At 44.6% G+C, this 24,569-nt stretch overlaps 1 protein-coding gene and 1 long non-coding RNA gene across 3 annotated transcripts; one reads left to right on the top strand and one right to left on the bottom strand.

Annotated features, from left to right (window-relative positions):
* LY86 (lymphocyte antigen 86) lies at nt 1–20,181 on the bottom strand. Of its 2 annotated transcripts, none has more exons than XM_035126227.3 (5): nt 19,844–20,181; nt 7,862–7,948; nt 6,268–6,396; nt 721–773; nt 1–560 (listed from the first exon to the last, which is right to left on the bottom strand). In XM_035126227.3, the coding sequence occupies exons 1-5, from the start codon at nt 19,956–19,958 to the stop codon at nt 477–479; spliced, it is 468 nt and encodes a 155-aa protein (XP_034982118.3). In that variant the 5' UTR covers nt 19,959–20,181; the 3' UTR covers nt 1–476. The 2 variants fall into 2 exon arrangements, with proteins under 2 accessions (XP_034982118.3, XP_088531271.1); XM_088675145.1 differs by having other exon boundaries at nt 19,721–20,132.
* Nucleotides 11,797–18,851, top strand: LOC148684770 (uncharacterized). Its single transcript, XR_015951368.1, has 2 exons — nt 11,797–12,212; nt 18,465–18,851. It is a non-coding gene; the product is annotated as an uncharacterized LOC148684770 (long non-coding RNA).
* Nucleotides 20,182–24,569: the final 4,388 nt, after the last annotated feature.

Here is a 24,569-nt window from a genome sequence, read left to right as displayed (position 1 = left end):
TGCGTATAAAATATGTTTATTAGGAAAAAGTTGCGCAAAATGCTGAAGAAATTTCATGATTTTTTTTTAAAAAAATAGGATTTTGCAAAAAGCTGCAGAAATGTGGGGAACTGAATTTCAGACTGGAAGAATGAGTAACTGAGAGAACCTCAATGTACTTATCCTTCGATTCATACTCTTGAGTTTAAACAATACATGTAATGAAAGGAAGCAGAGTGTTATAGGAAGGAAAGCTGAATATATTGCGTTGAACCTTGGCGGGACAAATTGGCGCACAGGGATCTTGCACTTTCTTTAGGTCAACAGAATGTAAACAGCAATTGCAACTAAACCTTTGTGTTACATTATTTTGCCACGCCACATCTGCCAGACTGCAGACAGTAGGGTTTCCAAAAGCAAAACAAATCCCCTCTCTAATTCATGGTGCCTTTAGTCATGTCCCTTAATGACTGCATCAAAAATATAGCAACACCCTTTCAGTGACTCTTAACAGTGAAATTACCACAAATAATAGTGCGATGGTCTTGATTTAAAAGCTCCACCTTCACATCAAAGTCTCCCTAGAAAGAAAGAAGAGGAAGTCATTAGATCAGAATAACCCTGCAATGATTGGCTCACCCCTTTGGGGGGCATGTTCACTTATAATGTCATCACTGCCCCTGGTGGTTTTGCTACTTGAATAATACTTGTATTTCAGAGGGCAAACTAGAAAAAGCCTACCTGAGGGAGCTCATGGAATCCCACCGAGACAGGCCCTTCATAGTAGATTAGTTCTGCAAAGGAAATAAATCAGTAGCAAGTGAGAGAGCCAGAAATGATTTTACAGCTAGGTAGTGTACTGTCTGAGCACATAATATCCATGGTTATAATGGATAACTCCAATATACTGGAAGAAAACTAGAAATGAAATCCCTGCTCAGAAACGAACTGAGATCCAGAGTTGCTGTTCCAGTAGATGTCTAATGTGCTTTCTCCAGCTCGCTTCTTCCCTGGTGCATTAAGAACATACAAACTTTTTGGACATCTAGCAGTTTATCACAGTGACCGGGACATATGGGTATTTAGCTGTTTTAACTGAGTGTGGGCAGTAGGACTCCTCCTGAATATCAAATAGATGTGGCCAGTGCCAACAAGACAGGAACCAAAACAGGGCCAAGAGAGAGAGAGAGATGGCTATTCATTTCCAAAGCATGTCTGGAAGATACATGAAAAGGGGCTTTCTTGCTTGTTGCCTCCATCTTGTGGAATACAGTTCCTTGCTCTAGACCAGGGTGGGGAACCTCTGCCCCATGGGGCAGACTTAGTCTGCCAGCCTCCCAATTTAGCCCACAAGGCTGTTTTGAGGAAGCCATGCCAACTCACCCTACTTCTGACATCATGCATGACTTCAGGTAATGGCAAGGCTGCAGAGGAACGATTGGGAGCTGAATGTGGACTCCTGATTGCTCCTTTGCTGCCTACAACCAGTGCTTTTTTTCTTTGGGGGGGGGTACGCATACCCTTAAACATTATGTGAATCTTTGTACTTTTGTCCATTTACTGTATATTTATTTCCCCCGATTTGAACTATAAAATGGTGATTTTCTTGAGTCAAAATGAGAGTACCTCTAAACATTTTTATAAAATCAAAAAGCACTGTCTACAACCCATAATGGGTTGAATCCTGACAAGACAGAAGTACTGTTTTGGGGGGACAGGTGCGGAGGACTCCCTGGTCCTGAATGGGGTAACTGTGCCCCTGAAGGACCAGGTGTGCAGCCTGGGAATGATTTTGGACTCGCAGCTGTCCATGGAGGTGCAGGTCAATTCTGTGTCCAGGGCAGCTGTCTATCAGCTCCATCTGGTATGCAGGCTGAGACCCTATCTGCCTGTGGACTGTCTCGCCAGAGTGGTGCATGCTCTAGTTATCTCTCCCTTGGACTACTGCAATGTGGGGCTACCTTTGAAGGTGACCCGGAAACTACAACTAATCCAGAATGCAGCAGCTAGACTGGTGACTGGGACCGGCCACTGAGAACACATAACACTGGTCTTGAAAGACCTACATTGGCTCCCAGTACTTTTCCGAGCACAATTCAAAGTGTTGGTGCTGACCTTTAAAGCCTTAAACTGCCTTGGCCCAGTATACCTGAAGGAGCGTCTCCACCCCCATCGTTCTGCCCGGACACTGAGGTCCAGCACAGAGGGCCTTCTGGCAGTTCCCTCGCGAGAAGCCAAGTTACAGGGAACCAGGCAGAGGGCCTTCTCGGTAGTGGCACTCGCCCTGTGGAACGCCCTCCCACCAGAGAGAAAAACAACTACCAGACTTTTAGAAGACATCTGAAGGCAGCCCTGTTTAGGGAAGCTTTTAATGTTTGACAGACTATTATACTTTAATATTTTGTTGGAAGCCGCCCAGAGTGGCTGGGAAAACCCAGCCAGATGGGCGGGATATAAATAATAAATTATTATTATTATTAGCAGTAGGTGTAAGCCTTGCTCGAGGATGGCAGCCACTTATCCCTCCCAGTGTGGCTCTGTGAAGCTGCCCTGTGCTGATCCTTCCCTCTTCCAGTGCTGAAGTGTGAACATCTTTCTCCCCATTTGCTGCTGCCACTGTGGAAAGCAAGCGTAACTGCACCTTAAAATAAAAAAATTCCTTCAGTAGCACCTTAAAGACCAACTAAGTTTTTTGATTGGTGGCCTGTAGGTTGGAAAGGTTGCAGAGTTTTTTTATTTTTCTGGTTCTTCAGTAACTCCAGTTGAGAGTGGTAAATGGTTTGTTTTTCCTTGTGGAACTTCTGCCAGGCTGGGTGATTCCTGATGGAGTTGTCCAGTGCAGAGAGTTCCTCCTTTATTAACTTCTGTTTGGAATACAGAACGCCGATAAGATGTTTCAGCAGTTTCTTAGATAAAGTGTGGCATAGTTTTCTAGTATATTCTGTGGGATAAGTTGATTGAAGAGGGTTCTTAATTCTAAGACCCTTAGGTAGGTTGTCCAGGTTTTTGCATTTAGACAGAAAGAGGATGTCAGTTTGTACCTGTGCAAGTTTCTTGGTGAGGTTGATGGACTTCCATTTCATGCGGCTCAATGTGGTGCCTTCCATAGTTCTGGTTACAGGTAGGTAGCCGTGTTGGTCTGGGTCGAAGTAAAATAAAAAAATTCCTTCAGTAGCGGTCTTTAAGGTGCTACTGAAGGAATTTTTTTATTTTACTTCGACCCAGACCAACACGGCTACCTACCTGTAACCTGCACCTTAAAATGCAGGCTTCTTTCTCCATGGCAGTTGGGGCTTGGGAAGCCTGCAGGGGATTTTGACAAGTGGGCAGGACAATCCACCTGGCAATCTTGCGATGTCATAATGATGTCATGTGACTGACAGGTGGTTAGTGCTGGTAACTCTTACCCATCCTGGTAAGAGTATTGCCTTGTGAGACATAAAGGTTTCCTACCTCTGTCCTACACACTAGAATCTAGAGCAGGCATCCCCAAACTGCGGCCCTCCAGATGTTTTGGCCTACAACTCCCATGATCCCTAGCTAAGAGGACCAGTGGTCAGGGATGATGGGGATTGTAGTCCAAAACATCTGGAGGGCCGAAGTCTGGGGATGCCTGATCTAGAGTGTAGAGATAGATGATTGATAGATAGATAACCTGTACTATTATCCTCCTTGAGCATGTGGGTGGACATATTTGTACCGGTAATCACATGTCACTAAAGGGAAAGTAGCTTCAATTCAAAGCACTGAGGAAAAAGTTTTATTAGCATTTGGGAGCAGCGTCTATAGATGAAGATATATAGTAATATCTAATAGAATTAGCTGTGACTTTTTGCCACAATATGCTTCACTTTGGTGTGTGTGTGTGTGTGTGTGTGTGTGTGTGTGTGTGTGTGTAACAATACTTCCTGTCTTACTGAGGATTTGCAAACCCACAGAAAAAATGTGGCCTTCTGATTTAATATGTGCACAGCAGTTTGTGTTGGGACGGACGGACTCCAGTACTCTCTAATGTATTTTCTACAGGTTCTTATTAAGCACTTCATCAGAATAAGGCAGACGGCCAGGAGATCTGTGGGTGCCTTTATTCTCCTCCTCCTCATTTTTCTTTAATTCAATATACAATTGAGAGAGAGAAAGAGAGACTCAGAATGTAATGTTTCCATCAGTCCGACTTCTATAATTTGCATGATTGGTTGCTCATGTAGTATTTGTCTATTATTCTGTGACATATTTTTTAAAAAGTGCTAGCAATTCCTCCGAGGCCATCTTAGTAGATGAACTGTTGCGTGGTCATGAAACTCACAGCGCAGTGTTTATTATGTTTCAGATTGAGATGTGACCGCAGCAGAGAAAGAGCGACGGGGGCCTTTGCACATGATTACCTTATTGTGCTACCAAAGCACGTTTGTTTCTCATTTATTGCACACTGTCTGTGCGTGTGCTACAGGGCTGCACAGCAATGAGCAATATCTGATGCTCCACCAAGCAGTAGCATGTTCAACCTACCCTCATAGTTAAACTCTAAAAACCTGCTTCTGTGGCTCAGCCTTTTCCTGGTCACTGAAGCTTGACATTTTGAGTCCCCCAAATTCACTGGCAGGTGTTGGTCTTTAACATTTCGACAGCACCCTATACGAAGCCAAAATTTGGCACCCCGCCCCACCTCTCACCTTCCGTTCTGCTCAAGTCACTATGTTGTAGCTGGGAAGCCCTGCAGTGCCCTCTAGTGCTGGCACCCAGTGCAGCAGAACTTGTTGGACTCTCCAAATTCCAGGTAAGTGTATATAGAAGGTATGTCCAACAGGTAGATCGTGATCTACCGGTAGATCACTGGACCTCTGCGGTAGATCACTGGTAGATCACTGGCTCCCCCCAAAGAAGCTGAACTGTGGCTCCCCTGAAAAAAGCTCAACATTTTACCTCCTCCCTGAAAAAACTCAACAACTTTGACCTGAACCCCTAAAAAGGGGGTAGATCACTGCCAGTTTTAACTCTGTGAGTAGATCGCAGTCTCTTGGGAGTTGGCCACCCCTGGTATATAGCATTTCAGGCTTAATAAACTAACGTGTTAATGGCAGATGACCATTTTCCTCCTGATTAATTGATAGGGCCCATAACAACGCTTAAAACTCCTGAAGGACTTCTCACGCTGCAGGCCAGGCATTCCTCCAAATGCCAAATCTGATGATTGAGAAAATTAAAATATGCCTTCCCCTTATTGTCTTTATTAGAAGCTAGGATAAAATGAGGAGTTATTTTAAGTAATGTGGGAAGGAAGCTTTAAAAAGGCTGTTTTAGTATGACTTTGCAATAGGTCATTATATTTATGGAAAATTCATTAGTGAATTGTTCCGAGCAAGGCAGTTGATTGATTGATTGATTGATTGATCGATTGACAAATCTTTAACGAATTGATCACCCTGCTTACCAGTCATGTATGCCAAGAATACGATTTGTTTTACCCCTATGGTATATAGCTGTGGAAATGCATGTTTGGCAGTGGGAATGTTGTTCATTATCGCAAAGACTATTGATATTTTTTCAGTGTTGTTGAATGTGACCAATACCATGCATACCAGTGTAACGAAAACAGCGCTATTGCATATGTACTGAATGGCAGCTGTGTGTTTTGCAATTGCTCCATGCTCCTTGCATAATTTAACCCAGTCATATTTCTACTTGTAGACATTTTGCAGTAATAAGGAATGAATGGTAGTAGTAAGATTTATCCGTCTAGTTGAGAACTGTCTTCATTGACCAGAAGTGGCTCTCCAGAGTCTCAGGTAGGAGACAGTCTTAGCCCTACCTGAAGCTGCCAAGGATTGAACCTGGAACCTTCTGCATTCAAATCAGGTGTTCTACCACTAAATTACTGCCCTTTCCTTGCTAAAGGTGCTGTGCTTCACTTATCCCTTGGGCTTGCATTTATTTAAGATGTTTGTGTCCTATCTTTGCTCATCCTGGAATTCAACAAGACACCCATGAGCTTTGCTGGTAGTCTTCCGTCCATGCATTTACCAGACCAGAGCAACACCTGTCTACCTGTAAGCTTTGTATACCTTCACATTGTGCTCTGCCTTGTAAGTAGAACCTCCTACAAGACAATTCTAGCACAATGCTTTTTGTAGGATAAGATTTCGACATGGAAAATTGTTTGTGTGAAATTAAACAGGCTGGTCAGATATTTCCAACCTGGTGTGTTCAACTGACACTGCATCTTCTCCCTGCTCACTACAACTGCTTGCCACTGAACATTTAGCATGTTATTCCTGAAAAATAAATCACCTCCTTTCTTCTTTCCGCAGTAACGAAACTCTGGGTGATCTTCTCCGCAAAGTTCCTTGGAGAAAAATGGAAAGTTCCCCCCATTTAGGCCAAGAGTTACTTCCACAGACAGTTTCCTGATGCTGTACCCTGTAGAGAGAGACAGAATATAAATCTAATGAGCAATTGTATGGAAATCAGAACATTGTCACTATGTTAGGTTTTTGTTTTTTAAAGAAGAGGGAGGGAGGGAAATCTTGTTCTTTGTTTACATAATGGGTTTAATCACCACTATTTATTTATTTAAAATATTTCCTACTTGCTCATCATTGCCAAGACAACCCCAGAGAGGGTTACATTAAAATAGTAAGGTAAAGGTAAAGGGACCCCTGACCATTAGGTCCAGTCGTGACCGACTCTGGGGTTGTGCGCTCATCTCACATTATTGGCCAAGGGAGCTGGCGTACAGCTTCCAGGTCATGTGGCCAGCATGACAAAGCCGCTGTAGCGGTACCTATTTATCTACTTGCATTTTGACGTGCTTTCGAACTGCTAGGTTGGCAGGAGCTGGGACTGAGTAACGGGAGCTCACCCCGTCACAGGGATTCGAACCGCCGACCTTCTGATCAGCAAGCCCTAGGCTCAGTGGTTTAACCCACAGCACCACACGGGTCCCCTACATTAAAATAAACAAACACAAAACACACATTTAAAACAAACACAATGAACAAGCTGAAATCAACAGTATGAACAACAAGTTCAGCTTGGTCCTGAAAACCCAACAAAGCCCATGTCCAATGAATCTGAAAAGGGAAGGAATTCCATTACTGGGATGCTGATTCCAAGAAGGATATCCTTCAAATTTACGCATATTGAAGAGGACCTTGGTGACACCAAGATGTTATGCATTTCTGAGTGTAATAAATAGTGATGGTTTCCAAAATTAGACAACTTTTTTGGGAGTAAGTCCAACTAAACACATATGTCCACAACTGCCACATTAGACAAGTACATGTTGGGGGAAAGGCCAATTATCAGGGCTCAGATTGGCTGAATGTATCTAGACACACACTCAGTCTTGTCCTGCTCCCTGGGTCCTGATCTGGATTGGACTCTTGCAATGGCAATTCATCGCGTGTGATTTGTTATTGCATAGATAAAAGCAAGTTTGGAAGTAAGGAAATTGGAGCGTTGCTTCAGCACTGGCCTGAAGTCGATGGGTGCATTATACAGACTGTCAGAGAGAGGTCAGGGTGAGCCCCCCACTTCCCTGGCAGGGGTCTGTTCTGGAAAATAAAGGTTATGTGTCCCATTACATAGGTATGTGCTATGCCATATTTGAAAGATACCCTGCAACCCTTGTGTTTGGTGTAGCATAGGAAGAGGGCGTTTTTAAGCTGGTGATAGTTCAGGGGAGGAGTCATCTGAGTCTGAGAAGGAAGGAGAGTAGAATGCCCTTTTCGGAGAGCAGGGATGGAGGCCTCATTGTCCAGGGACAATTGCCTCTTGGGAGCTTCAGGGACTCAGTAATCCCCATCCTTGGAGGTATCATCTGGCTGTGGTTGGGTTCTGAGGACTGAGGATCCTGGGAGACAGTCAAACATGTTATACTTACTTAAAATGGTTGCTATTCTGATGTTAAGAGTTTCGGGCACTTCACTGGAGCAGGTGTCAATGCTAAAAGCCAAATCTTGTAGTGGATCTGTGAAGAAAAGAAAATGAAAGCCACAGGTGAACCAATTTTCTATACATTACAAAGGAGACTTGAATTAGGAGCAAGTGGACCCCTAAATGGCAGGTTTGGTAGAGATATCCAAAAAATATTGTTCTGCTAATCTGGTGGCTCCACTGAATACTCATTCATGATGATTTGATGCTATTAGGGTGGACACACACAACCCCCCTTTCTTGCAGTTACACAGGTTCTGGGCTGGCCACACTGCTGTATTTCCAGTCAGTACCAATGCTGTAACTTCCCGCTGAAATCTTGTCACTTCTTAGACCACAAATGTTCTGGTTATTTTTGTCTGGCTTTTGTTGGGCTATAGCCCCTCTGGACGGCAATAATATGGTAGCACTGGGAAAGCATCACAGGACAAAATAAAGTACTGTACTGTAAAAGATATCTCCCACTAATGCACTAATTGCATTAAGAATAAAACCTGCAATAAAACACCAGTCTGGAGGGGCCCTAAGATCAAATGTCCTATGAAAGCGCCACTCTGAAATGTTGCAATGAGAACCACTATTTTGGTCTGATGATGTGGTGTTCCATTTCTCTATGAGTGCCACCACTCTTCCTTATTCTATGAACTCAAGGAACCTCAAAACCTGCTGCAGTTACATAGCAGCATAGGAAGCTGCCTTGTTCTGATTTGGGTGCAAAAGTGGTATATAAATAAACTCTAGCATAGCATAGCATAGCATAGCGTAGCGTAGCGTAGCGTAGCGTAGCGTAGCTTAGCAATTGCCCCCTGTCCCTGATATCCATATTAATCCAGAAAAACTTGTGCAAGAGGATCCCACAATGCCTGTACTCCTTAGGTCCAAGGAGGTCATGCCTGGAGACTTTGAGGACTCCAGGTCAGAAACTCAAGTGGGACCACAGTCTCCCCATCTCAGTTGAAGTTGACGACTACTAAAGCAAGAAGACAGACCCAGTTACTCAGATTTGCAGCTCCTTTTGGAGGTTCAGTCTGAGGCTGAAACAACATCTGAAACAACTTTTTATAGAGTCTCCCACTTGAGCTCTGTACGGAGCTGTCCAGAGCTGTCCAGGGTCACTCAGAATTCTGAAACCATTGTCTTGCCACCTCTTCTCTCCTTCTAGATTTTATCCAAACTTGAACTCTTTTTGGGGGGCATCAGACCCCCCCTCCCCTACTGCTGAGATGGCACTTGAAACAGAGCAACCCCCAATAACCTCATAGTGTTTCCCTCTGCTTTCATTATGTGCTGAGAACCGCCTTATGGGCACCAAGGACCACTGGTGGTTCCCACGCCACAGTTTAAAAGCCAATGCTATAGAAAAAAGACTGCAGGCCAGCCCTGAATTATGGGGCAATTATTGAAATGGAGCCCTACTTTTGCCCCTCACCATTCCTGCTATTTCTGTTTTCAGTGGTTACATGTCAAAGCTAGCTAGGCTTCGAGATTTCCCTACTGGTTTTCAAATATTGCAGATGTGATCTCCTGGCGTTCGTGTTTCTCTGTTCCCTCAGTCTTCTTCACTGGCTGCCTTTTGTGCGGGTTGCGGAAAATGCCAACACAGTTGAAGCCATGTCGCACATTTATTTCAGCCAAGGAGATACATAAAGAGACAAGCACCCAGGCACCTCCCTTTAATGTATGTTGGAAACTTGGCAGCAATCTTTTTCTTTCTTTTTTGACATTGTTAGCATTAGAACATTGTTTGATGGGTTTTTTAATTTAAAAAACTTCTGACAGTCATTTTGTCATTGTATTTTAGGGAAGGACCTACAAAACCAGGTTGATTTTGACTTCTCTTTTCGGCGTTTTCATTACCCCTTTCCCATTTCCTCCTCAGCCTCTTCTGGATAATGATAATTTGACTTCTGCAAGAGAAGGTTTCGCTTCTTTTTTATTTTTGTGCAGAAGGTCAGGGGTGGTGGTGGGGGGGGGGGAAGAGAGACACTTCCTTCCTTCTTCAAAATGTTGCTTGTATGCTGCACAAGTCACAGATCTGAGAACAGTAATTCTTCTATCTGTGCATTGTGCCTTCAAGTGTGGATTAGTTTCGCACCTGCAGTGGGGAGAGATGTACAGCAGCTGGCATGTTGTACTTTGTTTCAGATGCCATGAAACCTCTCTCTCTGTGTATATTTGTTTGTGTGTTTGTGTGTGTGTGTGTGTGTGTGTGTGTGTGTGTGTGTGTGCAATCCACAGAATGGCAAATTGGGCTAATTTCAGTCAATGCAGCATTTTTTCCTATCCTCTACAGCAGGCATGGCCAAACTTGGCCCTCCAGCTATTTAGGGACTACAATTCCCATAATCCCTGACCACTGGTCCTGTTAGCTAGCGATGATGGGAGTTGTAGTCTCAAAACATCTGGAGGGGCAAATTTGGCCATGCTTGCTCTACAGGGTGCTGCAGGCCATTTAAGAAAACTGTGTAGCTTGGGAGACACAAGCTAGTGAGTTGTGCCTGGGACAGCCAATTAACCCGACCCATCTTGATTAATGGATATTGATGCTCAAAATAGCCTGGGTGCTGTGCCGTCTAACTTGCACGTCTGTCTGGTGTTTCTGCGCTCCCCAGGTTGTGTGGTGGGGAGGCTGTTGGTGATTATTCAGCTGATAAAGGAAAGGTGCTGTATATATGCATTCTTGTCTATATTATTTCCCAGGTTTTGATGCTGAGCTATGCTTTTGAAAGCGGATTCTGGGCTTAACTCCAGGTGAGCTCTGGCTCAGATTAAGCAGTGGACTGTGGGAGGCAGCAATGCTTCTGAATACTCATTGCTGGAAACCACAGGAAGGGGAGAGTGTTGTTGTGCTTGTGGGCTTCCTGCAGTCATCTGTTTGGCCACTGTGAAAATATAATGCTTGACTAGATGGCCCAGCAAACTCTTCTTACGTTGAAATGCACAGACTGGAAATATAAATAAATAAATAAGTTTTTATTTATAACCCCGCCCTCCCCAGTCAAATCCAGGCTCTGGGCAGCTAACACCAATAAAATTACAATAAGACGTAAAAGAAAAGAAAACAATTAATTAAAATACAGATTAAAATACAATATTAAAATTTAAAATGCAGCCTCATTTTAAGTAGTCCATTAATCCAAACCATGAGGGAGGAAAACACAAGGGTCAGACTGATTCCGACCCAAAGGCCAGGTGGAACAGCTCTGTCTTGCAGGCCCTGTGGAAAATGACAAATCCTGCAGGATCCTGGTCTCCTGTGAAAGAGCGTTCCACCAAGTTGGGGCCAATACTGAAAAGGCCCTGGCCCTAGTTGAGGCCAATCTAGCCACCTAAACAATCTCCAGAGTATTGTTGTTTGTGGACCTTAAGGTCCTCCGCGGGGCATAGCAGGAGAGGTGGTCCCGTAGGTATGAGGGTCCCAAGCCGCATAGGGCTTTAAAGGTCAAAAACAGCACCTTAAACCTGATCCTGTACTCCACCGGGAGCCAGTGCAGCTGGTAAAGCACTGGATGAATGTGATCCCGCGGCCGGGACCCCGTAAGGAGCCTCGCTGCGGCATTCTGCACCCGCTGGAGTTTCTGGGTCAGCTTCAAGGGCAGCCCCGCATAGAGTGAGTTACTATAATCAAAGAAGCCCAGCCCAATTTTGCAGTCCTGACTAAGCACCAGTCTTCTCCTTATTTCACTGAGGGAGCCCCATCCACCCACCTGTCCAACTGCAGGCTGCAAATGTGCACATCCTCCGTTCTCACAGAGTCATAATGTTTACCCTTCTTTCCTAGGAGAAAATGACACTCTTACTTCAACTTTTCACTTCGCTGCCACATTCTAGAAAAAAAGTGGCACTGTTGAATTCACAGCCTTCCCTCCACCCACTTCCTCCAATCTGTTCCCACTCGCAGAATCCAAAGTTTACTCGTCATACTTCATCCTTTTGATCATAGAATAACTGCATATGCACCTTGTGCCTCATGAGCCAACGAGAAGCAGAAATGCCCCAAGAGAAAGGAAAAAAATGGCAAACTGGACCCTACATCCTCTGAGGATGGGATATGCTGTGCCACACAAACTCTGCATGCAGAAGGTCCCAAGGACAGCTCCTGGCATCTCCAGATAGGTTTGGGAAAGACCCCCAATCTGCAACCCTGGAGAACACTGGACCACACTGAGCTGGATAGACCCACAGCCTGACTTGGTAAAAGGAAATGGACTCCTGTTCTGGAAACGAAGCTTGCTGAGATGTGTGTGTGCGCGCAATGACACCCTATCAAAAAGGCCATAAGCCAGGGAACAACTTGGGTAAATACTTGGTTAGCTGCCTGTCCAACTCTGTATTCTCATCTCTTTCATCCCTTCAGCGAATAATCTAAGTCAGTGTTTCCCAACCAGTGTGCCTCCAGATGTTTTGGGACTACAACTCCTATCATCCCTAGCTAGCAAGACCAGTGGTCAGGAATGATGGGAGTTGTAGTCCCAAAACATCTGGAGGCACACTGGTTGGGAAACACTGATCTAAGCAACAGGTTGCTCTGTCCCAAACAATGAAGTATCTGATGCTCCTATGACCCACTGGGGAGAGGAGACCCTCCCAGCATTTTGGAATCACTAATAGAAGCATGCTAGAGCCCAATTCGGGTGTTCAAAGAAACAGGAGGGAATAAAAGCATGTACCAGCTCTCCCCCAATGCCCCCTTTCTCCACCTGAACCAACCCAGATCCCCTGGATATCAAGGTTGAAGATCTGATGGCGGTTCTTTGTTTGGCTGAGCCTGCTTAGAACCTTCCCTGTGCTCAGGAACTCTGGGTGTGCAGGGATCCTTTCCTTGTGCATCCTGTCCCCCTGAAATTAGCTCTGGAGGGGTCAGGAGAACTCCTAAGAGGAAGGAGAGGGGGGAATCGCTTTGCCTGTCAAGCTGCAATACTAATGGTCAGAAGAGCACAAAGTTGAATTCCTTCCATAAATAATTCCCGTTCAGGCATTTAGCATTAATGAGTGAAGGTTGGGGGGCGTAGCCTACAGGGACATTGGGGGAGGGGCTAGCATCCACAACCTCCTGCCCCCTCCACTCTTTCTCCCCTTTTGTTCTTTGAATACCTGAACAGGGGTTTAGACTTGTTCCATCACTTCCTCCACCAATATCCTCTTACTGCCCATGCATGATTTGGTTCAATAACCCTGAACGGTTAGTGGATAATTTTCTAACACATTATTGCTTTGGGTTTCTACTAAGGCATCGATCTGGCTGAGTTCATGTAGTTCTTGGTGGTGGTGGTGGTGGTTGGAATCCTTTGGCCTTTCCGTACTACACTTCTGGGAGCAGTGAAACAATGGCAGGGCAGTGAATTATTTTAGCTCATTCCCCCCATCCCCCAGATTCACACTAAAATAGAGCAGGAAGGAAGCTGGAAACAAACACATGAACGAATAATTATTAACACCTACATAGTGCTTTCAAAGCCCTTAAAAATACACCCTCTCATTTAATACTCCCAACAGCACTGATGAAAAAATGATTGCAGGACATTTTTTTTTAAAAAAATCATAGTTTAATGTTTTTGCTGAACGCAGTGTTTCCCAAAACTTCTGACAGCTGATGCAAGCTCTCTCCCCCCCCCCCACATTTCAGCTTTACACTTGCATAGTTGCAGAAGGTCATTATTAAGAGGTCTGCAGCACTGTGAACACACTTTGGGCTTTCTGCCACCCCACTTCCTGCTGGGGGATGAAACACCCCCCCCAAACAATTTGCCTGAGAAAGGAGGAAGTTGTAACATTTCAGGCAGTCAATCGGTTATGAGGCATGTGTGCCCCAACACACCCAAGGGCTTGGGATGCAAGGCCATTGGGCAGAGTACACGCTTTCCTTACAGATTTCAATCCCTGGCATCTCCAGGCTATTGCTGCTGCTGCTGTTTTCCTCTTAAATATCTCAGATAGCAGGTGAAAGGAAAGACCTCTATCTGAGACCCTAGAGAGTCACTGTTGGCCATAATAGACAACCCTTGTCTCTCAGGAACACCTGTTTCCTCACTCTAATTCGGCATACTGGCATTTGGTTCAGGTGTCACAGCCAAGTCATGGTTTCATGCCTGCATTTCCCCTGATGTGCTTCCGTTGTCTCCTCTCCCTAATTTTCTGGCTAATAATAATAACAATAATATATTATTTATACCCCGCCCATGGGTGGCTTCCAACAGAATATTAAAATACAATAATCTATTAAATGTTAAAAGCTTCCCTAAACAGGGCTGCCTTCAGATGTCTCCTAAAAATCTGGTGGGAGGGTGTTCCACAGGGCGGGGTCACTACCGAGAAGGCCTTCTGCCTGGTTCCCTGTAACTTGGCTTCTCGCAGCGAGGGAACCGCCAGAAGGCCCTTGGTGCTGGACCTCAGTGTCCGGGTAGAACAATAGGGGTGGAGACGCTCCTTCAGATATACTGGACCGAGGCCGTTTAGGGCTTTAAAGGTCAGCACCAACACTTTGAACTGCGCTCGGAAATGTGCTTCATCTTCTCTATAACAATTGAGTAGGGCAAACTTTGATTACTGCAAACAATAGTTTGCCTGTGGTATGAAGACTATGACACATTTGGTGATGACGAACTCAAATCTCAGACACCTGGGCTTTTTAGACCAAGAATGAAGCATGTGGCCCTGCACACACTTGACTTTGGTACTTCTATTGTGGTTTGTTAAACCACAGTTTCTTAAGGCACTCTGACAGGGAAATGATGATTTAATTTCCCTTTGCAAACCAGGATATGTCCCACCCAACCCTGCCCTGAGAAGTGTTCTTATTGAAATGTGTGAGGAAAAGAAGGATGCTAGGGGAGGAAAGAATACACAGGCAAAAAACTATGGCTGATTAGACTGAGATTAGATTGAATGGGTGGCATGGCATGGCATGGCATGTGCTTCTCCACCATGCAGTGCGCTCTGCTGCCTGCCATGTGCACCCTGGTTTCCTTGCTGGTGATGCTCATGATGGGTAGAGCAGTGAGGGCGTAGGAGGTGCCAGTGAAGTACTGGCACCTCCCCTCCCCCCCAGAAAAGAAACACTGCCTGAGCATATGATGGAGTGCTCACAGTGCTCACAGCATTAACACCCCAAGAAGGTCTTGCTTCTCTCATTGCCTTGAATTCCATCAGAAATCAAGCATGGCTCTCCCTCACTGACTTCAGCCTGCAGCCTCCTGCTTCTAGCACACACACACACACACACACACACACACACCCCTCTGGATTTTGTGCTTTTTGTGCCATTATCTCACCAAGAAGCTGGCCTGGCTATTCCAGCAATGGAATCCTTGCTGGATTCAGGAACATGAAGGTAGGGTTGCCATATTTCCAAAAGGGAGCTTTAAAAAAAAAAGAGTTTTGCCCAAACATCTGGGTTGCCATACGTCCGTAATTCCCAGAAACTGTATACAAGGGCTAAATCCTGGATATGTCTGGGAAATTGGATGTATGGCAACCCTTTAAGGGAACTCAGGCAAACAGCCCACCCCCCCCCCCACGAACTCACAACAATACTTTTTTGTGGTTTAATCTAGGAAACATCCAGAAGTGTTTAAATCCAAGTGGTGAATTTTGTCTCCCCTCCTCTCCCTTTGCTGAGACTTGAAACGGTTCTCGTGAGCCTACTTCAAGCAATATAACTTGAATTGCTTGGTTGAGTGTGAAGGCATCGGTATTTGGCCCTCAAGGAAAGGGCTGCCTATACTGCAGCGTCTGCCTGCCCGAAGAGCAGAGCCTGGTTGGGGCCTGCTCAGGTCATCCTGTGCGTCAGGTACCTGAGTGCTTTATAAGTCGCCCTCTATTGACATGCCCTGATTTGTGCCTCACATGATCAGTAAAATCATCTGGCGCCTAATCTGTCTTTATTGCTGACTCTCCTTAAGCATGCACTGGGGAGCCATTTTGGTACCTTGAAGCTTAGGGATATTTTTCTTCCTGCTGCCACAGTGTTGATTTCTGGAAATAGCACCGGGTTATGCTTCATGTTAAATGACAGAGTTTAATCTAAGCCCACAACCTCTGGGAAAGACAAATCTGAAATGTACTGGCTTCTGGGTTTGTTTTTTTTCTTGATCTCTTGTCACGATGGTTGATGAGCCCGGGTTTTAATCTGTCAGAGTGACTGAGAGAGAGGGTAGGAACAGTACTTTGGCTGTGGAGAGAGAAAAGTGTGTGTGTGTGTGTGTGTGTGTGTGTGTGTGTGTGTGTGTGTGTGTGTAGAGGGGAGAGAGAGAGAGAGAGAGAGAGAGAGAGAGAGAGATCCTTTTTCTCCTCAGGTATGAACTTCTTATTTTTCTCTGTATCTCTGCCCGCTAATTTGATACAAGGGAAGCACAGAAATTCAGACAGGCCTAATCTTCCGAATCACATGCTTTTAGATTTAAGCTCTTTTGAGAAATGAGCTGAAGAAAAAACTCATGAGAGCCACAGCCAAAGTACATCCAGTGGGCTGGATGTTTAATCCAGGTCCAAGCCCTTATTCAGCCAAAGCTCACTGTCCTTCAATCTGTTGCTGGGGGGCAGGGACTAATGTGCATAACCCTGCTCCAATATGGCTGGTTTCTCCCCTCAATGAGGGTCCCAATTTGATCAGAGAAGTGGCAGATAGGGGAAGGAATCCTTAATGGACTATTTTTCTGATCCAAATAACCCTTCCCTGGCTGCATCTTCTCCTACAGGATTCCAAATGCTGGCACGTAAAACCTCACAATGAGAAAAGGAGCTGGGGATGGCAGGGAGACAAAATTTTTTAGCTGCTTCTCTGCTCAAAACGGGACCCTTCAAATCCACTTTTGTTCAGGAAAGATGATTGTCAGGGCTTATTTCTCCTCATGATCTCCATAAGTAAAGAGGTCGGAGGACTGGTCAGCAAGCAGTTTTCATGAATGGCCATTTTGAAATGGATGGACATGGATGAGTGTGGCGATGGATCACTCTATCACTTTCTGTCTTTTAAAGTAAAAGGTAAAGGACCCCTGACAGTTAAGTCCAGTCGTGAACGACTCTGGGGTTGCGGCGCTCATCTCACTTTACTGGCCGATGGAGCCGACGTTTGTCCGTGGACAGTTTTCCCGGGTCATGTGGCCACCATGAGTAAGCCGCTTCTGGTGAAACCAGAGCAGAACACAGAAACGCCATTTACCTTCCTGCCGGAGCGGTACCTGTTTATCTACTTGCACTTTGACATGCTTTTGAACTGCTAGGTTGGCAGGAGCTGGGACCGAACAACGGGAGCTCACCCCACCACGGGGATTCGAACCACTGACCTTCTGATCAGCAAGCCCTAGGCTCAGTGGTTTACACTACAACGCCACCAGCTTTTAAAGTAGCCTGCCACAAATTTCGCTTTCCCCACAGTTAACCTAGTGGATGGGCAAAAATCTATGCTCTTGGGGGCATACATTTGGTCTAGAGGCCCCCATTTGCTAACCAACCAGAGTTAATTCATTTACTCATCCATTTGTAAGGAAAAATCAAACATTCAAGGAAGTAGGGTTGGCTAACACATTTCAAAAACACATGCAGCATTGGGTTAACCATGTTTAGGCTGATGAAAACCTCATGTTCTACCAAGGTATAGGATTGTGTTCACTAGTCAATGTTTGTGGCACGAACCAGATGGTATAAAGTTTGGGGTATATATATATAGGAAAATACTTTTTAATAAACCTGTCTGCTTATCATGTGTGTGAGAGAGTTTTGTTTTGTTTTATTGTATTTGTATACTGCCCTTCATCCTTAGATCTCAGGGATACTCACAACTGGCTTTTACAACTGGGTTGTAAAAAGTGGCTCATCTGTTGACAGTCCCCTGTTTGCAGGACTCTTCTATTTTAAAGTCCAGTTTAAAGGCAAAAGAACCACAAGGTTTCCCATCAATGGCGAGCAGCACTTGAACAACAGACTGAGCCGGCACCCAGGTCTCCTGTTCCCAACCTTCTCCGCAGTGGCGAGATGCAAATTTGTATTTCTATTTGAATTCTAGTAATCGTTTCTAAATATGAAGCTATGCATATAAATTACCTCATGGGTTTTTAAAAATGTAAATGCCCCCTACCCCATGTGTCTAGACTAGAGAAAAGGGTCACAGGTAGCAAGTCTAGGAAAGCTAAGGCTGGCAGGTACTGGACTACCAGTAAGAGGATACCTGTGTGTTTTTCCTCATCTGAAAACAAGGGAGAAAACAAGCCAGTTTCATAGCGCCAGTTCTATTTTCCTATTACAGGAGGGGAATCCGCTTATAATACCTGAAAGCTAACTTTGTCTCCTAAGAACCGGCTGCTAAAAGATTTCATTCCAAATATTTATTTGCTCCTCGTGCCCCTCACTGGTTTTATTTTAATGGATGTGTAAAGCCTGAGCTTCAGGGGAGGGGAGAGGCCCCATCGGCAGCAGGGAGGGCAGGCTTTGTGTTTGGATGAATTGGAAAAACAAACGCTCGGGTTCTTCCTTTGCCATTAATCACTTTTCACGTCACGTGCCTCTTGTGAATGAGATGCCTATGAAGCTAATTCCCTTTGTCCCCACTGCAGGGCGCATCAGCGCAGCACAAGGCCAGCCGAGGTGCCGAGTTGAAAAGGAAGCACTCCCAAGCGGCTGCGTTTCCATTCATTTCGGAGCAGCTTGTTTCCCTCATTCTTTCCAGCAGACCTGAAGAACAAACAAGCCCACAGTCCATGGGAAATGCCGCTGCGAGGAGCAGCTGCCGCATGGCTGAGCACGGCGCCAGCTTTCGATAACATGGCTCCTTCTGAGTAGCACGTTAAGCCTCATGTCAGGTGGAATGGAAGGGTGTATGAATGGGGGGGGGAGAGAAATCCAGAATTTTGCACCACTGTGGCAAGCAGCTACAGAGAGAAAATAAGTTGGTATATAAACAAGCATGATTAAATCTTTTTTTTTTAAGTTACAAAATTGCATTATTCCGAGCTATACCTATTTTTTTGACTGCTCATGGGTCATCTTTGCAGTGGGCCTATCCTTACCTCCTTGTTGATTTTATTAGAAATTGGTTTGAAAGCCCAAATTCATGCTGAATTGGTGAAAGACATATATTAGGGACTTTTCTTGTATCTCTGCAGGGGTGCCAACTTGAATAAAATATTGTGGGGGGTGGCAGATAAGTCCCTTCCCATATAATTGATCACAAGATGCGGCACACATACCATTTGAATGCCAATGTCCATCAATTTCGGGGGGCCTGGTCCCCTCAAATATTTTATCTCTTTATTTTATTACAACTGTTTTTAATCTTGACGATTGAAAGTTTCATCATGGCACAGTTTTACCTGATGCAAAGCTCCCATGGCCCAGTGGAAGCAGATTAAGAACACAGAATGAATGATACACTGAATGAGACTATTGATCCACCTAGCTCCACATCGTCTACACAGACCAGGAGCAGCTCTCCAGCATTTCAGACAGAAGTCTTTCAAATCAGTGCCAGGATAAGTCAGGAATTGAACCTGGAACCTTTTGTGCGCAAGGCATATGCTCTACAACTTAGTTATGGTTCATCCCCCCCCACCAGTAGGTTGGAAAACAATTGCTCCAATCTAGTGATGAGTTCTAAGCAGAGGAACTCTGATGTACGCAAGAAGCTCCTTGCACAGAATGGTCTCTCTGTTTAGATAAATGGGAGGAAACAATCCACACAATGTAATTTTGTATCTGGATCATTTTTGTATGTCGATCAGGTCCCTCCAAAAAAAGAGGAAAAAGATGGAGATTCTTGCACATGAAAGGGACACACACACACACACACACACACACACACACACACACACACCTCTGGCTGAATGTGGTATCTGCCACAGGTCTGCCATGTCCAACTCTAGCAAGCCACCTACTGCTCTGCAGCTGCCTGTTTTCTGCTGATCAGGAAAAGTTAAATGGAGCGAAAAGATCTCACCACAGCTTCTGTAGTTTACCTCCAGCCGATCAGTCTTGCAGAGGAGGTGCATAGGCCATTCAACGCTGGGGGTGGTATAAACCAACAAAAAGACAAAGGAAACAACTTTAAACATCTTCACGCTGTTGAAGAGGGACTGTGTGGTTGCGTCTCTTTCTTGAAAACAGTCAGTTTGCCTACTTCCTCCCTCTAGTAAATGCAGCAGCTCCAAGCCACTACACAAACTGCTTAAACAAATGTTAATCCAATAAGGACTCGTGCCTTGAGATGGTATAAAAGAGTGAGCAACTGGCTAACCAGAGGGGCGGTGTTCCTCTTTTAAGATCTCTGTGCTGTGTTTCCTGCTACTGTGTGCTAATAATGAAGGGTCCAAGAATGAGTCACTCGCTAAACCTCAATTCCATGCGGCAAGAACACTCATGCTATCGCCCATGCAGTCCCCAAAAGCCTTTATAGCGCCTTCATGCTTCATCAGGTTACAAGGAAAAGTCCAACCAGTTTTGCAGTCCAGTCTCATACATAATCCACTCAGAAATAAAACCTACTGACTGAGTTCAATAGGACTTACTTCTAAGGAAGGGCCTCTCTGCTCTTTCCATTTACAAAATGGGATAGTTGCTGTGTGATGCAAGGCTTTTAAGAGGGAATTTGAAGCTGATGGTCTGCACCTTTGGTTGAGTATCCCTGTTATTAGAGAGTGAACACAGGGCTTTCTTTTCCAGACCAATGACAGGTTGTGTCTGAATTGAGAAAAGTTATGTGGCTGTAGTCTCATCCCTTATGTAGCCTCGTGCTCCTCCAGCCAGTAAATGTCACAGTTACGAATGTGCACATAGCAATAGCCCTTTTCTGCTATTGTTTTGCTTTGGTTTTTTTTTAAAAAAATAGAATAACTTGTATTATAAACTTGCGGGTGTTTAGGAGATGAGAAGAGGTGAGAAGAGAGGAACTACATGTGTCAATTTGAGCTATGGATGTCTCACCTGTCTGTCTTGAGAGACAATGGAGTGCACTTCTGGGGGTGAAGTCAAACCGTTGCATTAGTAGCACCAAAGTGACCTTCCATGGTGTGCAAGCCTGGCCAGTGTGTATGGAGGTCCTGGGCAGCCCAGACAACAAGACCTCTCTCTTGGCCTCACTGATGTTTGCCAAAGGAAAGCAGAGCAATATGTTTGACACTGGCTTGGATGCAGGAATTCCTGGAAGGAGCTGTACAAGGCGCTATCCAACTGTCCTAGGGACTCCACTCCAGATTTGCATATGGTTTACCAGATTTGCATATGGGTTTAGGATAAGAGTTATTCTTCTCCCTGATGGGCTGCCTTCCCAGGTTGACAAGCCCCACCTTCCCCTGCATGTGTAGAAACTGCCTTCTTGACCACTGGACCCACTATTGGTCTCATCTGCTCAATCTGCCATAGCATGATTGGTATCTGAAGAAGTGTGCATGCACACGAAAGCTCATACCAATGACAAACTTAGTTGGTCTCTAAGGTGCTACTGGAAGGAATTTTTTTATTTTGTTTCGACTACGTCAGACCAACACGGCTACCTACCTGTAACTGCCAGAGCATGACTTTGCATGCAGGGCAAGTCCCTAACTCACTGAGAGTTTGAGGCCTATTGTCTTCCCTCACTTGGTTTAGCCAGCCATTTGGAGCCCTTTCTAGGATGTGGTTGCAGTTGCGTGCTGCCAGCTTCTAGAAACCACAGGTGAGAGCTGAGTGCAGGGTGGGGACCAAAGGTGGACAAACTACTCAAGAAGGAGCATAATGTGCCCCCCCCAACCAGATGTCAGATTTTGTTTTGCAGTAGCTTGATTTAAAACAAAACAAAACCCTGGACCATTAAGTTCCCCTGCCCCGGGTTATAGTGAATAAGTGCTGAGTTTTAAATGTTCTCAACCACGCAGCGGCTATAATCATATCCACTGGTGTTGATGACACACAGAAGAAGTGCAAAGGGAAGGTGTGGAAAGTCAATTCCACTTCTCCTTGTAGAACATCAACAGAAAAGTAATGATTGGGTAGTACTAGGGACAACCCTTCTAGAAACAGCTCATCTGGAGTTTTAAAGGTGGTGTTTGTGGGAATGTTAGGGATGTGGATTAGGATATATTATTAGATAGATCCTATCCAAGCTTGTGTTAGCAATCTTCCAATATCAGCAGAGTGACATTCCCCTTTTGTGCGCAGCAAAGCGTGTGCGTTCAGGTTTGTTAGAACCTGTACAATATTATACTTCCTGGCAAAGTCCCCTTTGTCCCTCTTAAAAGAAATACACAACACAGTGTTTATAAAATAAGATAGAGTTTACTTACAGTTTCATCCTGAGTTAACAGCATAATCTCAGAAAGGCAGGTTTACGTAGAAAAGTTACAAATGTATGCATGTGGAGACTACTTAGTAAAGTAAGGCTCCATTTGGTCTCTCTCTTGGCTGCAGGCCAAGAGGGAGAACCATCCTAACTGTAGATTCTCTGGAGATGTGTTCCCGTTGAAGGAGAAATGGCTAAGAGAGAGAATGGCTGCTGGCTAGGAGCTTTTGTCTGCCAGTTAATCCATCTCATTTGCATATCTGGAGGAACAGGAAGCTGAACTTAGTCAGGTGTCCCTTCAGGTGAGTCCCTCTTAGTGGACACTCTAGGAACTGTTGTGACTTGTCTGCCCCAGTGTTCCATCCCACAGTGTTTTTGCTCTTGGGATTCATTTCCCTGGTCTGGATTTGGAAGTCTTTAATGCTGCTAGGACAGATCGTGAAGATGAGGCTCCAATACTTTGGCCACCTCATGAGAAGAGAAGACTCCCTGGAAAAGAGCCTGATGTTGGGAAAGATGGAGGGCACAAGGAGAAGGGGACGACAGAGGACGAGATGGTTGGGCAGTGTTCTCGAAGCCACCAACATGAGTCTGACCAAACTGCGGGAGGCAGTGGAAGACAGGAGTGCCTGGCGTGGTCTGGCCCATGGGGTCATGAAGAGTCGGACACGACTAAAAGACTAAACAACAACAACAAAATGCTGCTATCTTAAATTTAATGTATTACATAAGAATTGCATATTTTGATGTGTTTAATTTGTGTGTGTGTGTGTGTGTGTGTGTGTGTGTGTGTTTTAACAAGAGCAAAATTATACATCTGATGGGTCTGGGAATGGATCCCCATAAAATGTGTAGTTTTGCCTTGAGTGGTCCACTTTACTTCGATGGAACTACTTGCAAAGCAAGGTGTTAGCAGACTAATGGAAATGAGGATACTGCAGAGATGTGCATTAATGAAATTAATGTTTTTGAATGGATCTACAATGCAGCTTCTCACTCGATGAATTGACTGCATTTAAACACATTCACAGATTAAAAAACGTCAGTGGTAATGCTGTGTAAGGATCCTAGGAACAGAGGAGAGTTATTCTTATGTGCTGAAAAACTTATAAGGATAATCAAAAGTTTCCACTGTATGCAAAGCAAAAGCCAACATCATCATCATCTCCATCATCATTTCACTTTAAGCTTCAAAAACATTTCATGTCCCTCTACTGCATTGACACACCAGAGCCCTAATGACTTCAGAAAAAAAGCAAGCATGAGGTCCATCAATACTGTGAAAAATCCCAATTTAAAAGATGTGTTGATATTGATTTGTCAAGTGAGCATTGTCAGCTTCGGGTGAGGCAGAAATGATTGCTTCCAGAGGGCAATGGGAGCAACTTCTCCTTGGACACTACTCTGGCGCATGTTCTTGAGAACTTTATCAGTGTGAGGAAGGGAGGGATCTCACTACAGGGGAGAAAGTCTCTTCCTGGTCTCCTTTTAAAGACATTCTTCATACTACTGATACATGCATGGAAACAAGGCAGTGGCGCTGTGGTAAGCGGCTCCACCTTCGGTTATGTGCAATCATTACACGGTTGGCTTCTCAATCTTGTGGAGAAGAATGCTGTGGTCATCTACATAGTAAATATCTGAAAGGGGTTAGGGTTTCCCTACTACATTGTTGCGGATATTTCACCAGTATAGTTCTATGATGTGAGAATAGTCACTATGACCTTGACCGAAGAGATAACAGAACCAGTTTAAGCCACCAGCTGTACTCAGCTTCTCGGAAGGAATGACCCAAGCATCAAGAACCTTCTGCTTGTTTCTTTCACACAGAGAAGCTTCCAGAACCCTCTTGAACTAATTAGAATAGGAAAGATCTCTACACATCAGATCAATACTTTCTGCACTTAGAAATGCAAACTGACAATAACAAGTGGGGAAAGTGTTGCTGCACTCTGCTTGTGGGCAGAGTATTTAGAGTAAGTTTTTTGAACAATTTCAAAGGAGGCTGAAGCACATGGTTCCATGTTCTGCCACTCAATAATATTCTCTTTCATTGGTTATTGTTTTTTAGAAAACAACAACAACTTCTTGTGATCTGGTATAGTCTATTTATAAGAGGCCTGAAGGAGCCTGGGTTTCACTTTCACTTTCTATCTTTTTTTACTTCTGATGTGGTGTTCTGTACACAGTATGCTATAGTGTTAAGGTTTAGTCTTATTATAATTTATTGTAAGTTTAAGTTAAGTCTGCTGCAACTGGATTTCTTATGGACAGTGCCAATCCTGAATGTACACTGGTACCTCAGTTTTTGAACACCTCTGTTGACGAACATTTCGGTTTACAAACGTTGTAAACCCGGAAGTAAATGCTTCAGTTTTTGAACATGCCTCAGAAGTCGAACATGCCATGT

This window comes from Zootoca vivipara, chromosome 8, assembly GCF_965207765.1.
Source record: "Zootoca vivipara chromosome 8, rZooViv2.hap1.1, whole genome shotgun sequence".
Classification (NCBI taxonomy): Eukaryota; Metazoa; Chordata; class Lepidosauria; order Squamata; family Lacertidae; genus Zootoca; species Zootoca vivipara.
Note: the sequence above shows the minus strand (reverse complement) of the source record. Positions and strands in the feature narration are given on the sequence as shown.

What these genes read in the sequence shown, in the direction of transcription:
- LY86 (XM_088675145.1), bottom strand. Translation starts at nt 19,958, where the DNA reads ATGTTTAAAGTTGTTTCCTTTGTCTTTTTGTTGGTTTATACCACCCCC. An exon ending in GATACCACATTCAGCCAGAG is followed by an intron (nt 7,949 to 19,720) that starts GTGTGTGTGTGT and finishes TTTTCTTCACAG; the next exon opens with ATCCACTACAAGATTTGGCT. An exon ending in CTGCGGAAAGAAGAAAGGAG is followed by an intron (nt 774 to 6,267) that starts GTGATTTATTTT and finishes TTTCCTTTGCAG; the next exon opens with AACTAATCTACTATGAAGGG.